The following is a 16,295-nucleotide window of genomic DNA, read 5'->3' as shown; positions in this document are numbered from 1 at the left end:
GCAACATCGTGTACTTTAAATGGCTTTGGCTTGTTTGAGTTTAGTCCTAATTAAGCCACTGCCCACTTTGTCTCCTCTTGGTCTCCTTGAACCCCCTCTCAGCAGACTCAGTGTGGTACCAGTTTGGTCTGAAAGACTGCCAGCAAGCCTGGGAAACAAAAGAGAATTTCGGGACCGACTTTAGGCTTCAGGAGAGGATCCTTTACTCCGCCCCCCCCCCCCCAAAATGATTAGCTTCACGATTAGCTGTCCTGGGAGTAACAAAAAAATTTTTTTTTTTTGAAAAAACAAAAACAAAAAATTAAACTGGCTCTTCATCCCACCGGTTTAAATGCAAAACAAAACATATAAGAAGGAGGAAAGTTTCTCCCTCTACCTGTCTGATTCCATTCTTCAAAATAAACCACTCTTAGCAACGTGCTGCACATTCCGCCCAATAACCGGTTGCAGGTTTGTGTTGACCCATCTAAGTGCCCGAATATTCAAGATGCCAGGCACATTGACCCATCCTTTGCTCATTTTCCTTCCTACACAAACGGGTATTTCCTTAGCCGTTACCTATAGATCTGATGCATTACTTTTAGTGACTGCCTATTATTCGACCATTCTCCTGTTGATGGGCATTGAGATCGTGTTCAGTGTTTTTGTTATGGGCAAAAATCCTGCAACACGCATCCTCGTGTACCTATTTTTGTTTGATTATGTCTTGTAAGATGGAAGAGTGGGATTGCTTTTACTCTCGGGGCTGGAACATCAGCCCTGGAGGAGAGGCCCCCACCCCCTCCTCAGCCTTGCCAACACTTGGGCCAATCTGCTAGACCAAAAAATGTTAATCTCCTTGAGATTTCATTTGCATTTCCCTGACTACTAGTGAAGCTGAGCATCTTTTCATATGTTTATGAACAATTTGCATTTCCTATTCAGTGAATTACCTACTCTTATCCTGGACTCCTACTACTATCTGGCTGTTTTTCCTATTCAATGTGTAGGAGCTCTTTGAATACACGGGATATACTTTTTTCTCTTATAGACGAGGCAAGTATTTTCTGTCACACTGTAGTCTTTTGACTTCGTTCAGGGTGCACTTTAACTATCAATTTTAATTTTTATTGGTAGTCAAATATAGTCAATTTTTCCTTCCTTGTTTCTGGGCTGTCTCAGAAAATACTCCAATCTTTATTTTCTTCTTATACTTTTATAGTCTTTTTTCTATTTAAATCTTCAATGCAGGCTTTTCTTTCTTGCTTGTTTGTTTGTTTTTCTTCCCCCTTTGGTTTGGTTTTGTTGTTGGTGTTGTTGTTGTTGTTTGTTTGCTTTCTGTTTTGCGATTGGGTAAGGCAGAGATCTGGATTTCCTATATTCCAGATGAAGGGTCAGGGATTTAAGAGGATTTAACCAGCAATAAAATGACGCAATTTTTTGTTTCGGAGCGGGGAGAGACCCAGTGAAGTTATTAGGAGAAACTGTGGTCCCTGAAGCTGGACCCAGAGGAGACCCTTAACTTGTGATCAGGAAAAAAATATCTCGACCTTGCGGGGCTCCTAGTCAGTCGTGAGGCTGGACCCTTGTGAATGTGTGTGGGGTTTGTTTTGTTTTTAATGAAGGCATTTACAGGCCAAAACATTGTCCTCCCTCAAAAATCTCCTTATTTGTAAACCCAATCCTGTGTATCACTCTGTGCAATCCGTCGGTCCACTTTAGAAGTGTGTCTGGCTGAGTCCACGGTGAGGTTTGTGACTCCTCTGTGCCCTGACTTGGGACAGAATAGATGCATGCTGAAGCAAACCCTGTCTTCGAGGCCATCTGAAGATTTTATTTAATGTGCGTCCACACAGCCTGAGAGCATCGCAACATTTGAAAAATTCTCGACGAGCAGGCTAGGAAGCAGCAGCGGCAAGGTTTCTGGGTGGACAAAGTCTTTTATCTTTCCACTTGCAAATGAAGGCACCAATAAATACTTGTTGAATTTTATCATTCTGTTAACCTTCAAATTCAGACTTGTCAGTAATTACTGGTTTGCATTAAAAGGAGGAGATAGGGATTGAGGTCCTGGAAGGATACCTGATTTGCTGGGTCTCTTGTCTCCTTGTCCTCTCTTTTTCTGTTTGTTTGGGTTTTTTTTTTTCCCATTCTTTTTTAAGTCAAGGGAGAAAGACAAATGGCCTGCTGAAGGGCACACCTCTGGTGAGAGAGGACAAAGGTAGGACTTTTAAACGTAGTAAAGGGGGGCCATCTTGGCCTATTTTAACTGTCCTCTCATTTTGGTTAAATGGTAGGGCAGGCAATTCTGAGTGCTTTTTCTGGGCACTGTGGCTGCTGGGGGCCCGAAGAAAGTTCTCGAGTGACACTCATTTTTCTCTCCTACTGTTGCCAATACACGGAAACTATATTGCAAGAGGTGGCCACCTTAGGACTCATTCTGGGATCTCTGCCTTTGAACAGATCATCAAGGACTTACTGTAGTCAGGTATTACCGTAGACAGGTAATTTGCTTTGCCTCTGACAAGGCCTGTCCTTCAAGGAGCTCACAGGTCTAGTGAGGGAGGCACAGCCCGTCGCCCCCACCTGCAGCCCCCCGAGGGAAGTGGGCATTAAACAAACATTCCCAGGCATATATAATTACAAATGGCAGTAAGTGCTCTGGAGGCAAATCCAGAATGCTTGCAGAGGACACAGCAGGGGGGCTTGGTTTAGATTAGGGGGTTAGGGAAAAGCAGAAGTGGGGGTGGGAAAGGCTTTTGCAAAGGTGAGGTGTTTTACACACGTGAAGGAAATAATAATAGAGGCGCCTGGAAGGGGCAGCCCATCCTCATTCATGGGCCACTTCCTAGAACTCTGGGAATCGGCCTCTCTCCCCAGAATTATGTAGGCATCCAGGGTAAGGGTGGGAAGGGCCTTCACAAATGCTAATATGTGTGCATTTTAGGGGCTGTCCCCTGACCCCCCGCATCCTCAGCCGTGATTAGTCTGAACGCTGAGGTGAATGGCCGGGATGAGTCGCATCTCCAGTTTGGGAAAAGGGAGACCGAGAAGGTTTGCCACTCCAATCAGGGCGCCAGGTTCCCCCCACCCCAAAACCACCCAGGGAATGCTTTCCAAGGGAAAATTCCACCTCATGAGGTATTTGGTTGTGAAGAGGGCTGCCCAGGGGATCCGGGTTTTTCCTGGGGAGTTTTGGGGTAGCGGCAATGATCTCTGATTCCCCGTCTCCCCCAAACACCTGTACCATAGCTTGACCAGAATGAAGTGAGGATTTGACCATGGCGGTGGGATGAGAGGGTAATGCTGCCGGATGGGGGGGGGGGGGTCTCCATTTCCCTGGAAACCTCATCTGGTACTACCTGTACCTGCAGACGCTCACTAGGTGCTGGGCACTGTTCTAAGCTCCTTTAGAACGCTCATTCTCAAAACAACCCTGTGACATAAGCGCCATTACCAACTCCCAATTTCACAAATGAGGGAACTGAGGCACAAAGGAGCCAAGTAGCGACAGCAGCCTTTCTTTTTGTCTCCAACAATTTGCAGTCAAGGGTTTTGAGCCAGGAGGTTTGGTCTCCAGGAGGTGGGGACCCGTACTTCTATGTGAACCTCATCAGCCTCCCCATAATTCGGGAAAATACTAGCTTTGCAAAAGCTAATTTGGGAGCCCGTGGGGGCAGGTCTTAACGCTCTTTTCCCTCGGAAACCGCCCCGCGCCGCCACCCCCTGCGCAGTGGGGAGGGCTGGTGACAGTGCCGGGGGGAGGGGGGGGGAGGGGGCGGCGGGGTGGCCCTACTCCAGCCCCGAAGACCAGACCCAGCAACTCCGCTTTCTTCTCGGTCTCCGCGAGGTGTCGCCTTCGGCCGAAGAAACCACGGCGGCGCCACCCTCGTAGCCTGAAGTTATTTATTTATTTTCAAACAAGGGGGGCGCCCCTCTCCTTTCAATTCAAAACTAGAAACATCCTGCGGTCTCGTTCCTAAATGGGCGCGTCCTCCTCCTCCCATTTTGCACCCTCGGTCTAGCCTCCCTTCGAGATTACACGAGCAACCCCACCGCCAGGCCTTGCTCGACGTTGGCGTCGCGCTCAGCCGAACACAAACGCAGGCAGGGCGGGGGCTGGGATCGGAGCCTCGGCTCCCCCACCCCCGCCCCCCCATCCCCCAGTACACACCCCCGGAGCCCTCCGGAAAGAAATATTTTAATGCCAAGCAACTGCCAGGCCCGCAGGGTGGGTGCTGCATTGCACCGCTCGGCGCGCAGCTGGTTCGCAGAGTGCACCGGGTGCAAGCCCGGGGGTCTAAAAGCGAGGGAGGAGCACACCCCGGGCTTTCCCAGCTTTGCAGCCTCCTCTCTGCAAAGAAGAAAAGCGAGTGGCTTTTGGCGCGAAAGCCTTGGCGCCTCCCCTGATTTTTATGGAAATCAAGAGGGCGGGGTAAAGCCGCTTTCCTCTGCCTTTCTCCCTCCCCCTTGTCTGTGCCGCAGCCCCCTTCTCTCCCCGCCCCCCGGGTGTGTCAGATTTTTCAGTTAATAATATCCCCCGAGCTTCAAAGCGCAGCCAGTGACAGTCATCTGTCTGGACGCGCTGGGTGGATGCGGGGGGCTCCTGGGAACTGGGTTGGAGCCGAGCTAGCGCTAGCCAGGCGCAAGCGCGCACAGACTGCAACCACCCGAGGACCACCACCCCCAGGCCACCCGGAGACCCCCGCGCAGAATCGCCTCTGGATCCCCGGCAGCCGGCGGGAGGTAAGGAGCTGGGGTTGCAAACTGCCCGGCGGCCCCCGGGTGGCGAGCGCGGCGGGAAGGCAAGCCCCGGACGGGATCGCGGCTCGCGCACAGGGCGCTCGAGTATCCTCGGGGGACTGTTGCTGCTTCCGAAACAAAACCATCTCGGGGTTTTCCCTGAAAAGCCAGTTCCAGCCCCGAAGGCACCCCGGGTGGAAGAGACCCGCCCTAATCCTTTTTACAGCCTTTGCCAGGAGGGGTGTAATGGCTTCATCGACAAGAATTTCGCCCTTCTCTAGAACATTTATCCGTGTTTGAGCTGACGGAGAGCGGGTGCGCCTCGACCCCGAAGCTGGGGTTCTCCAAAGGGTGCCCCTGGAGGAAGAAGAGAGGGGGGTTAGGGCGAGGCCGCCGCGGTGGTAATCTGGGTCACGACTGCTCCAGCCCCGAGGAGACGCGGCTCTCCCGGGGACCCTGCACCATTCCCGGGAACTGGGGTTCAGGCTCTCCCCTCTCCCAGGAAGAGGACGTTGTGGGGGGTTTGTAAGAGTGGGGGTGGGGTTAGAGAGGTTCAAAATAAGCTATTGGCAGGACTCTGCTTGCAGCGGATGGATTGCTGAGGGGCGTCTGTTCTAATGGGGGGGGGGAGGGGGTTTGGGTGCCCGTCGTTGGGTCTCAGTCGAGAGAAAGGCGTTTTCCCTTTGCAAAGTTTCCTAAATCCCCCGCTACCTTTTGCACTCCCGAGGTTGCAATTTTACAAAGGAGGGACTGAGGGTACTCCAGATCATCTGGCCGGTAGCTGGGTTGGAGCCTCCGGCTTCCTTTGAGCAGCTGGACCTACATGGTGCAACTGGGTTGTCGGGGAGCTGGAGAGAGCTAGGATTCTGCAGCCTTGAGCGGCCCCCTCCCCCAGGCACTGCCGAGTGTGAATGAAATGGCAGTTTCCAAAGTTGCAGAGCCACACCACCACCCCCCGCATCTGCATGCCCCCTCCCACCCCCTGTCGTAGACAGCTTGTACACAAAAGGAGGGAGGGAGAGAGCGAGAGCCAGAACTTCCTCCACCTTCGGGAGCACCAGGCGGAGTGGGGGGCTTGCAGGGGAGACTGACGAGCCGGGTGAGAGGGGGCGCCCACTGCCCCCCCCCCCCCACACACACATTAGGCTTCGCTTGCCAACTCTCTCCTGGTGTGTCTGTCGGTTGCAGTGTCGGAGATTGGCGCGGGCCCCCGCCCTCCGCGCCCCCCACGGGAAGGAAGCACCCCCCTAACTAAAAGGAGCGGAGCGGAAAGAAGCCCTCATTCGCCGGCCAGGAGGCGAGCCGATGCCGAGCTGCACCGCGTCCACCATGCCGGGGATGATCTGCAAGAACCCAGACCTTGAGTTTGACTCGCTGCAGCCCTGCTTCTACCCGGACGAAGATGACTTCTACTTCGGCGGCCCCGACTCGACGCCCCCGGGGGAGGACATCTGGAAGAAGTTCGAGCTGCTGCCCACGCCCCCGCTGTCGCCCAGCCGTGCCTTCCCGGAGCACAGCCCCGAGCCCCCGAACTGGGCCACCGAGATGCTGCTGCCCGAGGCCGACCTGTGGGGTAACCCGGCCGAAGAGGACGCGTTCGGCCTGGGGGGCCTGAGCGGCCTCACCCCTAACCCGGTCATCCTCCAGGACTGCATGTGGAGCGGCTTCTCGGCCCGCGAAAAGCTGGAGCGCGCCGTGAGCGAGAAGCTGCAGCACGGCCGCGGGCCGCCCGCCGCCGGGCCCGCAGCCCCGGCCCCGGGAGCGGGCGCCACCAGTCCTGCCGGCCGCGGGCACTGCGCGGCGGCGGGGGCGGGTCGCGCCGGGGCCGCCCTGCCCGCCGAGCTCGCCCACCCGGCCGCCGAGTGCGTGGATCCCGCCGTCGTCTTCCCCTTCCCGGTGAACAAGCGCGAGCCCGCGCCAGCCGCCCCGGCCGGTGCCCCGGCGGCGGCGGCGGCGGCGGGCGCCGCGGTCGCGTCGGGGGCGAGTGCCGCAGCCTCGGCCGGAGCCCCGGTTGCCGTCCCCCCGCGCCCCGGAGGCCGCCCGGCCAGTGGCGGTGACCACAAGGCCCTCAGCACCTCCGGAGAAGACACCCTGAGCGACTCAGGTAAAGACCGTGCCGGGGGCCGGCCGCCTCCCTGGGGTCCCGGAGCGGGAGTCGCGATCCCTTTGTTACTGTCCGTGGGGTTTGACTTGGGGGGGGGGGGCGGGGGAGCGTATTTTGGAGGTAGTGCTGGTGGCAGAGGGCCGGTTTCCTCCAAGCCGAGCCCCCCCAGGATAAGGAGAAGAGGGGGAGCGAAAGCTGCCAAGAGGGTGTTCCCCAAAGTCTCACCTTCACCGAAGTGCCCTCCACCCTCTGGGGGAGCCTGACTCTATCACTGGACCCCACCCGTCCCCCACCTCTCCGGTGCGGCCGGTCCAAGGGATAAAATTAGGAAAAGTTGGGTAGCTAAAGCTGGGTGGCAGTGGAGAGGCGGCGCTTGGTGCGTTTTCTGGGCAGAAACCTGTTAGCACCAGGGTGGAAAGGGACTGCCTCCCAGGTCGGGAGGGCAGGCGTGGGGAGAAGACACAAAGGCGGTGCAAAAATCCTATGTAGGGCACAGGAAGGTAGAGGGAGGTTGCACAGATGGCTACTACCAGTTTTATTTATTTATTTTTTTTCAAGCCTCGGTAGTCTTCCCCGCCCTCGGTGGGTGGTGGGCTATTTGCTCCTGGTCCCTGGCCAGCAGGCGGCGATATGCTGGCTGGCGGGCGGGCCAAGGATCTGAAAGGCTGGGGGGGGGGGGGGGGGGGCGGACCGCCTCCCCCCTCCATTCAGCAGCTGGTGGCAAGTACAGCCACGGTTGTGTACATTCTCAAGGGGCTGCCTCTGCATGGCGTGCAGTGAGCACCGGGTCCAGTTTTGTCTCTGGCCAGAATGCCAGATCTTTGAGTTATTTTGTGACCCAGTGCCCTTCAAGGTGAGGGCGGGCACTTAGGCCCTCCAGAATGTACACACCCTGGGAGAGCACCCACCGATTGGTTCCATTGTGTGCCTCCGTCTGCCTTAAACTGAAGGGTTGGGTTAAAACCCAGACTTTGCCTGGAACTCTGGAGGTAAAAAGAACTCTGTCCAAACACTTGAATAGCCCTTGTCCCGGCAGCAGGGAGCTGGGGGCCCCTTGGATCTTGAAAACCCAAGTGTTTTCAGAATGCAGGTGGATAAAAAAGCCCAAATTTCCTTGAGGGCCGAGGACGGATTCATCTAAGGCTCCTGGAAGGAAACTTGGTGATAAGCCTCCAGTTTGAATCGGGTCTGTCCCTTTAATGTCTGTGCCTTGACAGCTCTCGGTGAGGGAGCACTTCCTTCCAACAGCTGTCTTCTTGGCAGAAAACCAAAACATTGGCTTAAAGGGACCCACAGACTGGAACAGCCTCACATTTCGGCTTTAGAACAAATCCCACAATTGTTCAGCTTTCCGGCCCCCTTCAGATCAAGCAGAAGATGTGTTTTGATTTTCATGCTTGCATTTTAAACAATAATTTTCGATCCCGGTGAGGGAGTAAAGGAGGAGAGAGGGGGAAGTGTAGACACGATGCTACATGTTTTTGTTGCTGTTATTGCCCGGGACGTTGCGAAGCGGCGCCCCGCCCCCACTTGGGGTTTTAGAGTTCCTGTGGATTCTGACTTTGTAGTTAAGATTTGGTCTTTGTTAGATGAACACCTGCTTACCGATACAGAACTCAGGTTCATGGCAGGCGGGTTATTTTTCGGCCTTCGTTAGTAAAAGTGCCCCTTCCCTTCAAGCTTAAGGACTTGAAATCAAACCCAACTGTGTGTCAGTTGCTAGACGATGCTCCTAAAATGGGGATCCTCAATTCTTAAGCGTGGAGAGAGAAATACGAGTGAGTCTTTGGGACAAACTAATAATGACGATCAAAGCTTACCATTTGCGGAGCATCCGTCTGCTAGGCTCTGGTCTCCACGTAGTACCTGTCCAACTCCAGAACCCTGTGGTGTTCTCCCCATTTCAAAGCTGAAGAGATAGAGGCTCCGGAAGGTTAAGTAACTTGCCCGGGGTCCCACAACTGGTGTGCGATGGGAGTCGGGATTCTGCCGGACCCCAAAGCCCAGGTTTATATTTCTGCCACCGGCTAAAGTCTGAGTGTGGAGGCTGAAAAAAAGTCCAGCGGTGTGGGGGAGGGGGGAACTCCCGGATGTATCTAATTTCGAGAACCACCGTGCAGTGCCGTCCACAGCCGTGTGGATGGATCCACGATGACTGCGCACTGGGCCGGCGCCTGACGTGAGAGCCTCTCCGTGGACCTCAGGGTATAGCCCCTCTTGTGTCTCCCCAAGAGAATGACTCCCCTCTCGTTCTTAGATGATGAAGATGACGAAGAGGAAGACGAGGAGGAGGAAATTGACGTGGTGACCGTGGAGAAGCGAAGGTCCTCCTCCAACAGCAAGGCCGTCACGACCTTCACCATCACCGTGCGGCCCAAGAACGCAGCCCCGGGCCCGGGGAGGGCCCAGTCCGGGGAGCTGATTCTCAAGCGCTGCGTCCCCATCCACCAGCAGCACAACTACGCCGCCCCCTCCCCCTACGTGGAGAGCGAGGATGTGCCGCCCCAGAAGAAGATCAAGAGCGAAGCATCGCCCCGCCCCCTCAAGAGCGTCATCCCCCCGAAGGCTAAGAGCTTGAGTCCCCGCAACTCTGACTCGGAGGACAGCGAGCGCCGCCGGAACCACAACATTCTGGAACGCCAGCGCCGCAATGACCTGCGGTCCAGCTTCCTGACGCTCAGGGACCACGTGCCAGAGCTGGTGAAGAACGAGAAGGCCGCCAAGGTGGTCATTTTGAAAAAAGCCACCGAGTACGTCCACTCCCTCCAGGCCGAGGAGCATCAGCTTTTGCTGGAGAAGGAGAAGTTGCAGGCAAGACAGCAACAGTTGCTAAAGAAAATTGAGCACGCTCGGACTTGCTAAACGTTTCTCGAAACTGGACGGTCACTCTGCCACTTTGCACATTTTGATTTTTTTTTTTTTTTAAAACAAACATTGTGTTGACATTAAGAATGTGGGTTTACTTTCAAATCGGTCCCCCTCCCCGTCGAGTTTGGATCTGGGTGGGGAGCAGGACATGTGGGGTTCTGCCGGGACCTCGGGAGAGGGCCCGCATGATGGGATGCTGGGTGGCCCTGGCAGTTTTCCTCCATGTCACCTCCGAGACCGCGGTCGAAGTTCGTGACAGTTGGGAGCCTCTGGGCTGTTGAAGTCACCTTGTTTGTTCCAAGTTTCCAAACAACGGAAAGTCATTCCTTCTTTTTTAAAATGGTGCTTAAGTTCCAGCAGATGGTCACGTAAGGGGTTTGCCATTTGATAACCCCTGGGGAACATTTCTGTAAATACCATTGACACACCCGCCTTTTGTATACGTCCTGGGTAATGAGAGGTGGCTTTTGCGGCCAGTATTAGACTGGAAGTTCATACCTAAGTACTGTAATACCTCAATGTTTGAGGAGCATGTTTTGTATACAAATATATTGTTAATCTCTGTTATGTACTGTACTAATTCTTACACTGCCTGTATACTTTAGTATGATGCTGATACATAACTAAATTTGATACTTATATTTTCGTATGAAAATGAGTTGTGAAAGTTTTGAGTAGATATTACTTTATCACTTTTTGAACTAAGAAACTTTTGTAAAGAAATTTACTATATATATATGCCTTTTTCCTAGCCTGTTTCTTCCTGTTAATGTATTTGTTCATGTTTGGTTCATAGAACTGGGTAAATGCAAAGTTCTGTGTTTAAGTTCTTCAAAATGTATATATTTAGTGCTGCATCTTATAGCACTTTGAAATACCTCATGTTTATGAAAATAAATAGCAATTAAATGATGCAGCTTTTTTTTTCCCCCCTTAATAGCACTAGTTAAGCTCTGTCCCTTAAACACAAATAGTCCACGCGTTGTAGAGGGAACTGGGGTTCTACAGGTAGTCCTTTTTACATCCGTGCAGTTGGGGACGGGCCACTGTCCTCACTTGGGGTAGAGAGAACTGAGGTTAGGGACGTAAAGGCATTTGTTCCAGTTTAAGCAGAATGGAGACGTCATTTGTGCCCATGTGTTCTAACTCCTAGCATTCAATAATTTACTAAACACTTTCATTTATGTTTCGTAGAATTAAGTGGGGACACCAGACTTGTCCAACCGTTTAGAGCGAGAAGTATAATTAACACACGCAGGATTGTGAAACTTGGCTATGTCGGTACTATTTGTTTCATTGGCGGATGGCTTTATAAGCTCATGTAGTTTGTCTCCAGGACTGTGTTCTTCAAAATTCACTAGGATTTGAGGTTGTACGTTAGGCATTGTAGCAGAATAAAAGAGGAAGTTGGTTCCTTCCCTGAAGGAACATTCAATCTGATGCACAAAAGGAACTCCTGGGGCAGAAGTTGTGTGGTCCAGATCAAGTGCCCATGTTCCTTCTGGAGAGACACCGGGGCATGTGTAGCTCTGTTGGCTTCACACAGGTATGAAGGAGGACAAGCCAGGTTAACGAATTGGAGGGAGGCACAGTTGGGCTAGGAAGGAATTTCTGAGTTTCCCTGTTGGGAGGTGATGATACCTTTGCTTAAGAGGCATTCAGCCTCTCAGAACTGAAAGCTTACAAATAAGCAGTCTCTCTTCGGGGTGAAAAGCGGTGCTCGGTCATTTCTCTAAGGTTTCATTCATCAGAAGTTTAGCTCTGAGCTGACAAAAGCCTTTGCTAAGAAGACAGGTCCAGCCATGATAATGCTTGCCTTGGTCACACAGCTTGGCGGGAGCAGTGATGGTAGAATCCAGGCCATGTGGGTCCCCGTCTGTTTTGGCTACTTTATAAAGGCCAGTGGGGGGTTAAAACTTGAGGTCCTCCTTCTCCCGGCTTACGGCCACGTGTCCTAAGGCTCTGAGGTTGGCAGTACGGCCGTGGACATTTTCTGATGGTCAGAGCATGTTGAAAGTCATGAGAATCTCTTGTTTAATCTCTCCACTCGCCCCCTTCCCCCACTAGAGAATAATGAAACTTCTTTGAAAGACCTTTTTGAGTTGTCATTCCAGAAGACTTCCTGTCCATTTGCCCCAATCCTCTGCAGCCTCTGCAACCGTGTTTGTGTACCCATGAGCCAAAAGAAAGTTAAGTGGCCTCCAAGTCCTTGAGATTCTTGAAGCTCTGTGCAATCATCCTGATTTTTCTATTTTTGAGTCGATAAGGGGCCTACTTAGGTGTTTTGGATGAGATGGAACTCTGACCATGGAAAAGGAAAAACCATTGCGATGAATAAGGCTCTAAGCTCATTCCTACCAGGTTCTCTTTTTGTTCCGGCTGCTGGGAAGCTCAGAGCCAAATCCGGTGCTCTCATTCTACAAGTCTGGTGCCCATCCATCCTTTTCTTCTAAAGCCTATGATCTCTTGATTTTCACTGTTGGTTTAGCCATGCCTTTTGCTTTTTTTTGTTACACTGAAGAGACCTTTTTGCATTAGGCGGGTCATAAATAATGTACTATAATATATACACTAAGGTGAAACGCCATTTATTTGCCTTTCCTGGACCAGCTGAGGGAGAGCATCACCCAATTTAGCTCTGCAATTATCTATAAAGTAATTGCTGTGGTCACAGAAGAATTGGAGAACTCATTTCAATCACGTGAGAAGCCATCTCTGTTCCAAGAGCGGTTTTGAGCCTGAGGAGCTGCTCTACATGAGTTAGATCAATAAACGGTAGGACTTAGACGGAGCATAGAGATGATCTCATTGAATTGCTTTATTTGATAGAATGGGGTCATGGGATCCCATATCGAATTAGCGGCCCAACCCAGGACTGGAGCCCCGTCTCCAGATCAGCTCGATGCTCTTTCCACAGTGTTGGCTTTCCTCCTGTTTACCCTATTGCCTCCCGACCCCTGGCCCACCCATCCACCTACAGCGTGCTTGCTTCTCTCTTAATTCTCGATGGGCGACCCTGCAGAAGAACTTCCAATAGCCCTCCCCGTGTAGAAGATGCAGTTCAAATCCTTCAGTCTGGCCCATGAGGCTGCTACCCCTGCCCCACCCCCACCCGCGCCCCTACTTGGGCTCAGCAGCTCCGTCACCACCTGCCCCTCCACCGGCATTCTTGTTCTAGCCCCGCCAGGTGGAGCAGGGCTTTCTTACTTCACACATTCTCTCCTCTTGGGTTATCCAGTTTCCGTTTCTTGAAATCCTTTCAACATTGAATGGCAGACCCAATGCTATCTTGGTCAGGTGGTCGTCCCCATACCCCCAGGTGGGCCTCGTCCTGCTCTTGACCTGATGTGGCTGCTGGAGGTAGAAAAGCTCTCCGCATCACCCTGAGACCTGGACGGGAGGTCCCCAAAGGCAGGTAGTGTCCCCTTCACCTCTAGTCTTCGGCCCCACTTGCCTGATGACTGACAGATGACAGGACCTTGGCAGATACCAGCAGAATGGCTGCCGAGTAGGCAGCAGAGGAAGGCGTGAGGGGAGGACCAGCCAGGGCAGAAATCGTTTATGTATGTGCCTCCTGCCGGCTCCGATCTGCAAGCTCTCAGGCTAATACAAATGGGGAACCACACCCCTTACGGCATCACTGAATGTCTAGCGCTGACGGCTGGAAGTGAAGGCAAATGCACGTGGAGGTCTGTCTTCAGGAAGCCCACAGTCTGGAAGGGAGTTAAGTCCCCGGGCCTAGTGCAGAAGCAGGGGAGACAGGAGGGACCGATGGAGGGTGGAGGAGTGTTGAGCCAAAGCACGAGAGAGGGTCCTATGGCTGAATCGGGCTCTGTGCCTCCGGGCTCTGGTGGAACCCTCTCTCGGTTGGAGGAAGCTGGCTTGCTGGTCTACCACAGTCCCGGGGAGGCTCTTAGATTTATCTGAGGTCAGTGACTATTTGTGCGGTGATGATGGTGCAAGACCCCGCGACCCTGTGGAGCCCTGTAGCAATCACTGAGGGCTTCTAACACTCGAGTCTCACCACCCTTCAGGAGTGTTGGCCAGCTCATCAAACACCCATTTTTGGGAGCTGGGTCTTCTGGGTCTGACTTTCATTCATGTCTGTGGTGGCTGTCTTGAAAATCCTGTGATTTTTTTTTAAAGTGTGTTTGTTTGTTTGTTTTTGAGGGGTGGAGGGACAGAGAGAGGGAGAGAGAGAATCCCAAGCAGGCTCTGCACTGTCAGCACAGAGCCCGACGTAGGGCTTGAACTCAGACCGTGAGATCGTGACCCGAGCTGAAATCAAGAGTCGCACGCTTAACCGACTGAGCCACCCGGCTGCTCCTTCGGGCTGTGTTTAGAATCAGAGGTTATTAGATTTGGAACAGGCTCAGAAGCCGTCGAGCTCAATGTACCACCTCAGAAGTAGGGCTGCAGAGAGGAAACAGATGAGTATAGAGTCTGCTCATGGGCAATCTTTCTTCTTTCTTCCTTCCCTCCCTCCTTCTCTCCCTCCCCTCCTCTCTTTCTGTCTTCTCACAGTGAATGTTTCTTTAGCACCTATCTTGTGCCAAGCACTGTTTTAGGCACTTGGGAAACATCGGGAAAAGAGGCAGAACTCCCCCCAGATCCCCACTTTCATGGACTTTATAAAGTCTGGGAGAGAGTGACCACAGTGAGAAGAAATGTAATATGCAGGTACAGTAAATAGCATTCAATAAGATGGTGGAGGCTTTGAAAGGGAAGGAGAGAAGGAGGGATTCGGGGAGGCACCGCAGGAGGGAGGCAGGTTGCCAGGCTGAGGAGATGGTGGGGAAGGTGTGCGCGGCCGAAACCAGGGGCTGGGTCCCAGAGGGACGGCACCCAGCTCTGAGCACTGTGGTGGCTGCTCGGCTGCCGGGAGTCCGGCCTCAGTCTTCGGGGTTCTTCCTCCAGCATCTCCCTCTGGACGTTGGCAAATGTTCCCCCCACCGCTACCCCACTCTGGCCTCTCATTCACTCCCTCAAAGGGAAGCAAGAGAGTGGATCTGGGGCGAAACTCCCTGCTGTGCATGTGACTGCCCCACCCACGCGGTCCAGGTTGGGCTGTTGCCCCACGGGTACAACTGGGGACGACGACACCCCCTGCTTCCCAGGGGTGTTCGGGGGGATCACAGACTGCACATAGCACATGCCGTGGCACCTGGCACGTGATGGGTGCCATCTAAGTCTGGCCGACGATCTGGTTTCTTGTCGACGGGAGCCTTCCTCCCTCCATTTCCCCCGTATGTCACCGGGGCAAAGAATCCCTGCGGAACATTTGCTGGTAGAACAAACCCACAAGCCCGAGCTCCACAAGAAGTTTGCGGACTTTTGTTTCTCCAGAGAGGCCTTACAAAACCTAAAAACGGGTACCTTGGAAACAAATGAATGTGAGCTTTGAAGCCTATTTTAAGACGGAGCCTAGGAATTTGAGTGCCGCAGAACATCTACGCCTTCTACAATGGTTTATTAGTTTTCCCTACTTGTAAAGGAAATCTCTTCATAGACCACTGACCAGGGTTACCTGATCGCTTGTGATATTGACGTATCATGCTACAAGACATTCATCCTGAAACCTTTGACCAGGAGAAGTAACAGAGCCTTTTTATGGTGGAACTAGACGGACCTGTTGGTACGATGCACATTTGGAGAAACACGCACAGCACGTACTCCCGTGATAAACGCGGATGGTCTGCTGCAGGGTGTGCTCGGAAGTGACGACACAAAATTCTCCTTTCTTCGGCTTGCGAGCAGACCCGAGATTTTCGGCAGGCTTTCGGGAGGTGGCGCGGGGTGAGGACGCCAGCACATTCCTTCATGAACCGGCGGCCTGTTAGAGGTGGTGTTTTGTGTTTAGGCTTTCCTCTGCCATTGCCCCGAGGGAGGGCCTGCGAGCCAACTCTCCAGTCTACAAAGTGAGGGGCCAAGTGGACTGGGAGGCAGCCCTGGATAATAGAAGGACTTGGTGCGGTCGGATCGTAGCTCAGTTATTTGCTGTTTTCAGCCTTGGCATGGGAAGGCGACCCCTGTTCTTCCACGGTCGCGTCTGTGAGTGGAATGAGTTGGTAATCTCCAGCGCCCCGTTTCAATTCCGGAGAAGCCTTCGTCCTCAGGGATGGCTTGAATCGCTACAAACGTCTGCCCTGTTTGTGAACATCCTCCAGTGGGAAGCCCTGGGCACGCGTCTGGGCTCTGTCGTTCACCCAATGTGGGGCTGAGGGCAAGGTGCTCCCCTCTGACCTTCCCTTTCTTCGTCTCCACAACATCAGTAGTAATGACCACCTCGCAAGGTACTTAGAAGGATCGGATGACATAAAGTACATGAGGGATGGGATAGCCATCTGGACACTGCCGTATGTAAGCCTTCTATGAGCTCTGATCTCCTAGTCGGTTCTTGTCCAGCATCTCCCTCCTGCTTCACCGCCTGCTTTCTGGAGTCACTTCCGAGTGGGCTTCCTCCAGGTAGTAAACGCTGTGAGCGATGCCTTCACTTGATCGGCCCACTTCTGGTGGTTACGCTGTACCGAGAATAGGGCTTTGCTCACAGCATCGAATTTAAATATTCGTGAAATAGTTACTACCAGCGAAAAGACTTGAC

General features: G+C 53.0%; 1 protein-coding gene across 1 annotated transcript; it reads left to right on the top strand.

Annotated features, from left to right (window-relative positions):
• The first annotated feature begins 4,502 nt into the window (after window positions 1–4,502).
• MYCN (MYCN proto-oncogene, bHLH transcription factor) lies at window positions 4,503–10,606 on the top strand. Its single transcript, XM_023252091.2, has 3 exons — window positions 4,503–4,725; window positions 5,911–6,826; window positions 9,084–10,606. The coding sequence occupies exons 2-3, from the start codon at window positions 6,028–6,030 to the stop codon at window positions 9,686–9,688; spliced, it is 1,404 nt and encodes a 467-aa protein (XP_023107859.1). The 5' UTR covers window positions 4,503–4,725; window positions 5,911–6,027; the 3' UTR covers window positions 9,689–10,606.
• The last annotated feature ends 5,689 nt before the right edge of the window (window positions 10,607–16,295 follow it).

This window comes from Felis catus, chromosome A3, assembly GCF_018350175.1.
Source record: "Felis catus isolate Fca126 chromosome A3, F.catus_Fca126_mat1.0, whole genome shotgun sequence".
Taxonomy (NCBI): Eukaryota; Metazoa; Chordata; class Mammalia; order Carnivora; family Felidae; genus Felis; species Felis catus.
The sequence above is the reverse complement of the archived record's forward strand: the minus strand, read 5'-3'. Positions and strand labels throughout refer to the sequence as shown.